The sequence below is a fragment of the Microtus ochrogaster genome, chromosome 21 (genome assembly GCF_000317375.1).
Source record: "Microtus ochrogaster isolate Prairie Vole_2 chromosome 21, MicOch1.0, whole genome shotgun sequence".
Lineage (NCBI taxonomy): Eukaryota > Metazoa > Chordata > Mammalia > Rodentia > Cricetidae > Microtus > Microtus ochrogaster.
This window is the reverse complement of record NC_022022.1, coordinates 15,930,888-15,941,256: the sequence shown is the minus strand read 5'-3', so window position 1 is coordinate 15,941,256 and position 10,369 is coordinate 15,930,888. Positions and strand designations below refer to the sequence as shown.

At 35.1% G+C, this 10,369-nt stretch overlaps 1 protein-coding gene across 2 annotated transcripts in view; it reads right to left on the bottom strand.

Annotated features, from left to right (window-relative positions):
• Dpyd (dihydropyrimidine dehydrogenase) overlaps positions 1-10,369 on the bottom strand; it is a 763,700-nt gene that overhangs the window by 539,208 nt on the left and 214,123 nt on the right. For both annotated transcript variants that reach the window (XM_005357199.2, XM_013350051.1), the window contains exon 6: positions 8,788-8,984. In XM_005357199.2, coding sequence (XP_005357256.1) covers positions 8,788-8,984 — 197 coding nt within the window. The remainder of the gene's footprint in view (positions 1-8,787; positions 8,985-10,369) is intronic.

Sequence of the window (10,369 nt, the reverse complement as noted above, 5' to 3'; positions counted from 1 at the left end):
TATATTAGACTTTCACAAGTTTTCCTGTGAGACAGAACAAATTTGGTTTCCTTTCACTGAGTTCATTATATGTTATGGACACTAATTCCTTACTGAACATATGTGGTAAATATTTCTCTGTCTTTCTAAGTTATTCCTTAAAATAGCTGATTGTCTTATCTGCTGGGCATATGATTGCAATTTGAACTTTGGTTCCTCTGTCTTTGCTTTTTGAGTCATATTCAAGAAACAATGACCAAGCCAATGCCATAAAATTTCACAGTTTCTGGGTTTATATTTGGATTCATAATCCTTTTATAATTTATTTTTTGAAGAACTAAAAATTTAGTTCATTCTTTGGCAGGTGGCTACATAGTTTTCCCAGTACTTATTGAAAAGATAACCTTTTCTACATTATGGCAAATCTTGTAGCTTTCTTGTTGTTCTTTCTGAAGACTGGCTGCTATAACTTGTGCGTTTCTCTCTGAGTTGCAGAATTGTGAATTTTTCCCAAGTCCATTTATCTGTTTTGAGTTATAGCAGCTTTGCATTTTGTTTTAAGTTGGATCAAGTTTATTCTTTTAGCTCAGGATATTTTGTTCTCTTTAGGTTCCTCTGGGGTTCAATATCAATTTTAGATTTTTTTTTCTATTTTCTGAAGCCTATTACTTTTTATAAGGATGATATTGTATTTTTTCAGTAGCATGAATATTTTTATTATAGTCTTCCAATCCATGAATGAACAATATCTTCATTTTATCCTGTGCTGCTCAGTTTCTTTCATCAATATTTTGGATTTTTTCTTGTAAACTTCATTCTACCGGAAAATTCTATTATTCCTATGTATTACTGTTGCTTTAATAATTGGACTATATTTATATACATATTTTAGATAATTTGTTGCTAATCAACAGCAATTTTTACTAAGTTTCATTTATCTTTTGACTGCAACTTTACTGACTTTGTTAATTAGATCTCCCAATTATATTGAACAATAAGTCAAGAGAAAGAAATAAAACTGTTAGACTTGGGGGGAAGAAGTCTTAGTATCCCCTGTTCGCAGATAATGTGATTTTATACATAAAAGAACATAAAAGCCCAGCAACAACAATAAAATCTTGATTTCAGTTAATGACTATTTTCAGCAAAATGGCAGGATATAAAATTAATGCACACAAATCAGTAGCTATCTAGATAGCAATGACAAACACACTGAGAGTTCAGGTAAACAATTGTGTTCCCAACTGCCACAAAAAATAAAATACCTATGAATAAAACTAATCAAGAAAATGAAAGCCTCTTCAATAATAACTCTAAAACAATAAACAAAGAAACTAGCAAGACATTAGATAAAGAGAACTTCCATGAATGTAAGTTGGAAAATTAATCTTGTGAAAGTGGTCAAACTACTAAGTCCAAACCACCTTAAATACGATTCTAGTCTAAACTCCAGAAGCATTTGTCACAAACATAGAAGGGTCAATCTCAAAATGCATGTGGCAACAGACATGCACACACACATGCACACAAACATACAAACACACATAAAGAAATAACAAAAATAATACTGTGGGAGTTATCAATATACTTGATTTCAAATTGTATTCTAGGGACCCACAGTATTAAAAAGAACATGTTCCACAACGTGAGAATCCTTCAGTGGAATAGAGAATTCATATATAAGACCATGCAACTGCAAATGTCTGACTTTTTATAAAGATACAGAAAACACATGATTGAGAAAAGAGAACGTCCTCAAAAGGAAAACAATAACAAAAAACAAACAAACAGACAAAAAACGGTGCTGGGAAGCCTGGATTTTAACATGCGGAGAAATGGAATAGAACTTCTTTCTCACTTTGTGTGAAACACAACCCTAAATGGACTAAGGGCCTCAACCGAAACTCTGATCATCTGAACCTGCTAGAGGAGAAATTAGGGCGTGTGCTCAATTTAGGCACAGGCAAAGACTTTCCCAATAGGAGTTTTAGCATGTGACATAAGACTAACATTGCACAAATGAGCTAACATGAAATTAAAGATCCCCATGATAACAACAAAAATATATATCAGCCAGTGATAACATGCAACACTAAATGAAGAAAAGATTTTGAAAATTATTTATCAGATAGATGATTGGTCCCTAAAATATACAAAGAGCATACACAACTGAAGATCAAGGAAACAAACAACTCAGTTTATAGTGACAGAATAAAAGTTCTCAAGACAAGAAATTCAGATGGCTGGCAAACACTGAAAAAGTATTCAAAATCCTTAGTTATCAGGAAAATGAAGGTTAAAATTACTTTAAGATTCTTTCTCATTCTTACCAGAATGGCTGAGATCAAGAATAAAAATTAGAACGTGTTGGCATTCATACGGGGAAAGCAAGACAATCATGCCCTGTTGCAGGGATGTAAATGTTTGCATTCACTGTGGAGATCAGTCTGGCAGCTTTGCAAAACCACTAGAAATAAAACGAAGACTTGGTCCAAGTATATCACTCCTGAGCACATAACTAAAGGATATTATGTCCTATTACGTACATATCTGTTCATTCATATTCACTGAGGCTCAGTTCACAAGAGCTAAGAAATAAAATTTACAAGTGTGCCCATCAACTGATGAATAGATAGGGAAAATATGGCAAATAAACACACTGTAATATTGACTCAGAAGAAACTAGCGAAAGCATGTATAATGAGTGAGGTCACAGTGGCTCAGAAGGTCAAACGTGGAAACTGGAAAAGTTGTTCCTACTGAGTCAGGAGAAAGAGGCTCAGGAAGACGAGCATTGAATATTTCTTCTCATACTTGGATCCTAGCTTCTAATCTTCTGTTTATCCTGTTTAACATGCAGTGTGGATAGAAGCCAGGACACAGGACACCAGCTTCTGGAGGGAGGGGGTAGTAGAACAGATGCAACACTTTTTTTTTAATCAGAAAAATTTAAATATTTATTTATTTCGAGTTTTTGTGACAGGGTCTCCCTACATAGCTTTGGCCGCTCCTGAAATTCACTATGTAGATCAGACTGGCTTCAAATTCACAGAGATCCCCTGACTCTGCCTCCTTAGTGCTATGATTAAGCATATGTTTAATAGAATTTTTTATTTTATTATTTTTAACTGTGTGTGAGTGTTTTGCCTGCATGAGTATCTATGCACCAATTTTGTGTCTGATACTCACAGAGGTCAGAAGATGGTGCCATATCCCTTGGAATGGGAATTATGAACAGTTGTGAGAAGCCATGTGGATGCTGGGAATTGAACCTAGGTCCTCTGGAAGAGCAGTCAGTGCTCTTAAATGCTGACCCATCACTAGAAAATACTAAGTAAAAATAAAAAATTAAGGAAAATATGCTGCTAGCAGAGACGATGCAGCAGGCGGATTCTTTCAAAGAACTGCTGACCCAGAGTCCAGTTAAAGTTGCCTTATATGCAAGTGCCAGATGCAGATAGATGAGCAGGCTCCTCACTGTCCTGTTAGGTATTAACCTTTAGAGAACCAGTTGCCTATCCTGGGACTTGCTCTTTGGTTAAAGGCTGCCATATGTCATTAGGAGCTAAACTCTAACTGTATAAGACGTCACAAGTCACTGGAGTCAGGCTTCAAGCATTAAGGTCTGATTGTTAAGGCACTGAATGTTTGCTTTTGTCTTTGGTCTTTCTGTCTACACTTAAGCAGAGTTCACAAGGGGACTGGCAGATGCAACACTTAAATTGAGACTGTGACTCCTGGGTGTGGAAAGAGTCACATGGGGGGATAAGGCAAATGAGGAATAAGGTGTGGGAGAAGGCTTAACTGTTATGAATGGTGCATGAAAAAGCTGAATGGAAACCCATGATTTCCAGATGGATGGGGGGTATAATATGGTTCCAGCTCTGAGTGGGGATGGTGGGTGGGCTAGGGAGGGAGTAATGGTCAAATGTTTTTTTTTGTTTTGTATTGTTTTTCAAGACAGGGCTTCTCTGTAGCTTTGAAGACTGTCTTTTCTGATTTCTTATGATTTCATTCTTTGTAAGCCATATATATCTAGGAATTCACTAATTTACTCTGGCTTATTCAATTTGTTGTTATATAATTCATTATTATAAATCTTTGATCCCCTGTCTGTGCTACCAGCTGCCACGTCTGCTTTTACCATCGGTAGTTTTGTTCTTGTAAGTCCTAGCTCCTTTCTTATTAGTCCAGTCAAAAGTTTCATCATTTTTCCTTATCTTGTCAAGAAAACAACATTGTGCTTTGTTTTGTTGTTTTGGTTTTCCTAATCCCTAATTCGTTTCAGTTTTGATTTTGATTATATCTGTATTCATTTCTGTCCTGCTAATTTTTAAATGAAAAATTTCTTTTATATTTTGTTTTTAATTTTCAATTCTGTGAACAGCAATGTTACATGGTTTATTAATATATATGTATAGATATTTGTATTTGTATATAAACAAATTTTGAATATGAATGTTGAGTTTGTGCATGCAGATGTAAGAAAACAGACAAATAAACTACCAAAGTGGTGAAGATCAGTCCCAACATTTCCTTCATGAATGCAAAGAGATATTTTCATAAGAATGATGCTAAAGTGGATTTTCCTGTAAGGAAACAAGCAATGGAGTCACATGTCATCAATGTGCTCTGTGCTCATTATCAACCAACAAAATGTATGTTTAACCTGCTGTCCATTTTCTGACTGTCCATCAGTGGCATATAAACCTAGTAAGAAGAAGAACTCTCCTAGATTATTTGGGAATCTTTTAGTGCCTGGTTGATTAGCACATCATAAGTATTCTAAGAAATAATCAGGTAAACAAGGAAATGCAAAATATCAGTGACTATCAAGTTATAGCCATTTCTTGGCTATAGAAGTTATAGAATAATCCCACATAGAACACTGATACAATCTCATTTGGAAAGCAAAAAAAAAAAATGTCTTTGGCAAGAAAAATAATGGAACCAAGAGAAGCGCTTGGCAGCTACTACAGAACATGACACACAAGGGACATTTTATATGGACAAACAAGAGGACTTTCAAAAAGAATTCATTCACCAGGCACAGCTTCCGGACACTAAAGAGTACACAGCTGATTTTCAAATTTGGTGACGGATGGCAAACTCAGATGGAGGAGTTAGATGAGCAAAGCAAAGTTTAATAAAGAAAATAACCAGGGTGTGAATGCCAGATCTGATGCGCAGGAAACAAAGAAAATTCTTGGAAGATACAGAATTTTAATAAATGTACACATCTATTTGGAACAAGGGAATAAATAACATAAACTCTGCTGACTGTGGAAGGACATAAGAAGACAAGAAACAAATTTGATATAAACAGTTATTTTTCAAGGTTGTTGAGTTTATGAAAACCTTTGAAATTTTTTCCTATTGTGTTCTTTTAATAATTTGAAGTTTCAAAAAATACATGTTGATGGTGAGCATAAGTCCTTCACTACCATCAGATGGGTGACAGAAATATAAAACAATTGCCCTTCTTCTATGCTAATGCTTCTTATGTATAAAGGAATATAACAATAACAATTATTTTCAATTCTTTTTATAGCACACATTTCATGTTTTGGCAAAACATTGGTTCAGTTCATGATTGAATAAGTATTTATCCTTAGATTTGTATTGTATTGCATGATATAAAATAGATTTTACTGATATAATTATTTTACCTAGAAACAGTTACATTGTCAATCGACATAAAATAATACACACATATAGATATGTAAGAAAACAGAAACATTTAAAAGAACTAAAACTAAGGGTAGTGTTTCCGTGACTATGCCTCCTAATAAAATATCATAATTATTATTTTTAATAAAATGCATACATACTCAATAATCTATTTTGTCATTAATTTTATATGTTCAAACATGGTCTCATTTGGGCTAGGTTGACCTTAAACTTGTTATTCTGTTAACCCTAATCTTTTTTTTTTTTTTTTTTTTTTGGTTTTTTGAGACAGGGTTTCTCTGTGGCTTTGGAGCCTGTCCTGGAACTAGCTCTGTAGACCAGGCTGGTCTCGAACTCACAGAGATCCGCCTGCCTCTGCCTCCCGAGGACTGGGATTAAAGGCGTGTGCCACCATCGCCCGGCAACCCTAATCTTGATATCTTTATCTTCTTACACCTGCCTCCCAATTTTTAGGGTCACAAGAGTGCACCAACATACCCAGACAACAGCTGTATGGCTGGGGCAGACTGCTGGGCCACTGGCAATGGTACCAGGATTTATCCCTACTGCTTGTACTGGCTTTTTGGGAACCCATTCTCTTAGGATGGCTGCCTTGTGCAGCCTAGATATAGTAGGGAAGGCCTTGTACCTTCCCCAAAGCAATGTGTCTTACCCTCTCTGAGGAGTGAATGTGGTGTGGGAAAGGGTAGGTGCAGGGAATGGGTGGAGGGAAAGGAATGGGAATTGGAATTGATATTTAAAATGGAAAAATATAGTTTGTTTTCTTTTTGAATAAAATAAAATAAAAACTTTGTCACAAATTAACCTCTTTTACGAAAAGGGTGTTTTTTTAAGGCTTGCTTAAATAAAAGCATAATTATTGATAATTTAACATATCCACTTCAGAAGGAAAAGGAATCAATTGTGTTAAGTACAACAGGGATCAATCGCTATTTAAAGTTATTTCTTTAAAAAGTGATTATACTAATTTTTAAGAAATAAAAGAATCTGCCTAAATATGAAGGAGCTAAGATACAGACTTCAATACAAAACTAATCTAACATCTTTTCAGATTAGAACTTTTAGATTGATACCTTGATAGATTGCGAGTCATCTGTAAGTGAGAAAGTAAGTTCACAGACACGCTTTACATGGTCCTTCCCAGCGCTCTGCATTGCTCTTCCTAATCTAACAGTGATACAGAACACCTCTAATACTGAATATAGACAAAGGGTAGTTCCACACCGGCTGCTGTGCTTAGGGATCAGAAAAACACAAAGCAAAGGCTAGAAAATATAATCTCTAAACAACAGGAAAAAGAACATGTTTAGTCATGAGTTTCAAGACATTCTTTCTCACTAAAAATGTTCAGATACATAAAAACAAACATTTAGTGTAATTTATATGAATTACTCCACATTTGAATGAAAACTAAATACAGAGATGCTAAGAACCATAATCATGTACTAAAATTGGCAACCCGTAATAATTCGTAGACAAGGCTGCTTCCATTTTCGGCTTCTTGTGAAAATGCAATTAAGGGGCAAAAAGATTTTCCCTCATCTACCAGGGTACACAACAATTATGCTCGTACTTTTAAAATTAACTCACATATTCATTGATGTGTATAATTGAAAAAAGAACATACACTGTTTATACATGTTGTTAGTACGTTATGCTTTTCTAATTAATAAAGCTGGGGTGAGACGGCACTAAAAACAGTATCCAGCATCTCCACCACAAAATAAAATGTAGAGAAATATTTCCTAAAAATCTTATGAGAAACAATGAGAAATCCTCAGTATTTATAACCAACAGAGAAAAATAATCATTTCTTGACCATCAGAATGATATAAGCTTTTGATACTCTCTATTGTGTTAATCTATTATGTGAGACTTTTGTTTAGGGAGTCAACTAGTATTATTTAGTGTATCAAATAGTGTGAAAAAGTATCTGATTAATATTTACATATAATTCACATACCACTGTTTATAACAAGGAAACCAAATTTGGATTTTTTTCTATTATCTGGAGTTATCACAGTGCCAACTAATTAATATTGAAATTTCATATTTAATACTCATTTTACAGATTCAAGAAATAGAAAAAGCATCATAATCTTCTAAAAAATTATATTAAACTTGCTTTCTGATTATCGAAGATGATAAAGTTATTGCTTAATGAAAAGTTAAGTAGCTACAGAAAGCTTAAGTGTTAACTATAGATACATAATCCAAATGTCTATAATTTATAATCTATGAGTTTTATTATGAGTCACTTGGGAATAATAATAACAATTTTATTGATATAATAAAAATATAATAAATCTAACATCCAATATCTTTCTTTTGTACCAGAAATTTTAAGCAATATCTATTTCTGAATTAAAATAAATGTGTTAGCCTAAACATAATACATGTATATTTCTAAGGCCTATTTAAGTAAAGCAAGCTCCATAATAAACATTGGCCTCAGTGTCTGAAAGTTATTGATACAAAGTGACCAGTTCCTATATTCATGTATATAGCTACATCGGCACAATTGGGCTGTGTGACTGAAGCCTACTTCACAACAATAATAAAGACTCATACCAAAACCTCAACCAGTGGAAAGATATTGGTTGAATAAATAACACTATACAATGTACTGTAAAAATGAACATTAATGAAAAAGTGGTAATAAATATAAAATTAAAGTTATTGTAAATTCAAAATACAAGAGCAGCATTGTAAATGATGAATATTCCAGTCAGTACTGTACAGAGCCAAGCTTCTTCATGCCTAGTGCCCATCCCTGGTAGATATGTTCCTATGATACAAAAGATTTTTAGGGATTAAACCTTTCCTGTGTTTTGATTCTACCATCATAAAGTTTTCCAAACTTCTCTAATTTCTGAAAAAGAAAGAAAAATCCATATATAATCTTGCTTCAATGAAACTTCAAAGTTTCAAGTGAAAGACATCATCCGTATTTTAGTCTTTGTAAAAGAACTCGTAAGAAAACATCTGTGAGCCTGGAGTGTCTCCGTGACTACAAACCACCCACACCTGGGATCGATTTGCCTCAATATTTTTGACACTTGAAAACACACACACACACACACACACACACACACACACTCACAATGTAGTCATTACCTTAAACCACCAGCATAGTCCTGTTTTTCAAATATGGTGATGTTGGAATAGCCTAACCGAGCTAAAAAGGAAGCACAGCTTATACTCGCAGGCCCGGCACCAAAAAGGGCAATTTTCGCCGAGTAGGCTTCCGGCATATGCTCTGGAGGAGGCAGTGATGGGCTTCTGATCTGGGGGATGTTCATTGCTTTGAACACCTATAGAGAAATCAATTGTGATGATTAAATTTTGAAATTAAATTTTACATCCTCAAACACATTTTTTTTTAGTGTTTCAACTCCTAATTAGCACTGTAATTCGCAATGAGAATTGCATGGTCCACATAAATATGACCGCGTTGTAATTATTAAAGAGCTGATGACGGGGACTGACTTCTCTCAGTCTCTGAAAGGCCTTCCGAGACTATGGGGAGAACTCTGGGAAGACATTCTGCTCACTTTTCCTGCTCCTACCTCTTGGTCATGCTAGATGATTCTCCCTTGAGCCCCCACAGTATAGTTCACACACATCTAACATAATTGCTTACACTGTAGGTGTTCATGTGTTGATTTTCTATGTCAATCAGAGGAATGCTTTTTTTCTTGAGTTAGAAAACAGGTCATATTTCAGGAAGCAAATTGCTACCGAGCTACCAGAAGTCAGCAATAACCTGGCACATAGCAAACACAGGATTTATTAATGTATTTCTTTACATCACTTCTGATTATGACAGATTAGTTTTAGAAGCACAGGAGACTCACCAAAGCAAACCAGAAAGGCTCAGAGGTGCCAAGCTTTTAGAGAGAAAGCAACAACTTTGAGTTAATAGTCTAGGGAGCAACCATTGTCTCCAAACTAAATGTGTTACTCCAAACTAAATGTCTTACTAGGAGGAAGACCAAGAACTTTAAGAGGGCCCTGACTCAGGAAACTCAACAACACAATCAGGACAATAAAAAAGGAGCAATAATATTCGGGAATTCAGGATCCCATTGATCCAGAGCAGAAAAAGCACAGTGTTAGCTTAACTCCTAAGCGGCATGGGAAAGAATAAAAAGGATCCAAATAGAACCTCTGCAATGCTGAGGGTGACTTGCAGGATAGCTAATCACCATACATGCATGCAGATGAGTTATGAAAGCCTGTACTCTAAATAGTAAACCAAAGAGAGACGATTCCACCTGGGCCAACTCAACCACATACTGAAATGCATATAATCTGTATTTACATCTTTATTTGTCAGCCACACAGTAGAATGACAAATTTTCATATGTAATGTCTTGCTTTTGATCAGTACAACTAGAATGCTTATAAAAAATATGGAAAGTGGCTGGGCAGTGGTGGTGCACGCCTTCAATCTCAGTAATCAGGGGTCAGAGGCAAGCAGATCTCTGTGACTTCGAGGCCAGCCTGGTCTACACGAGCTAGTTTCAGGAAAGACTCCAAAGCTTCAGATAAACCCTGCATTGAGAAAAGAAAATATGGAAAGCAATGCATATATAACCCAATGAGTAAAGTTAGCATTTAGACACCTCCAGACAACATCAATCACTGTATCTCCAAGGATAGGAGCAAGAATTAAAACTCCCAGGAAACAGAACTT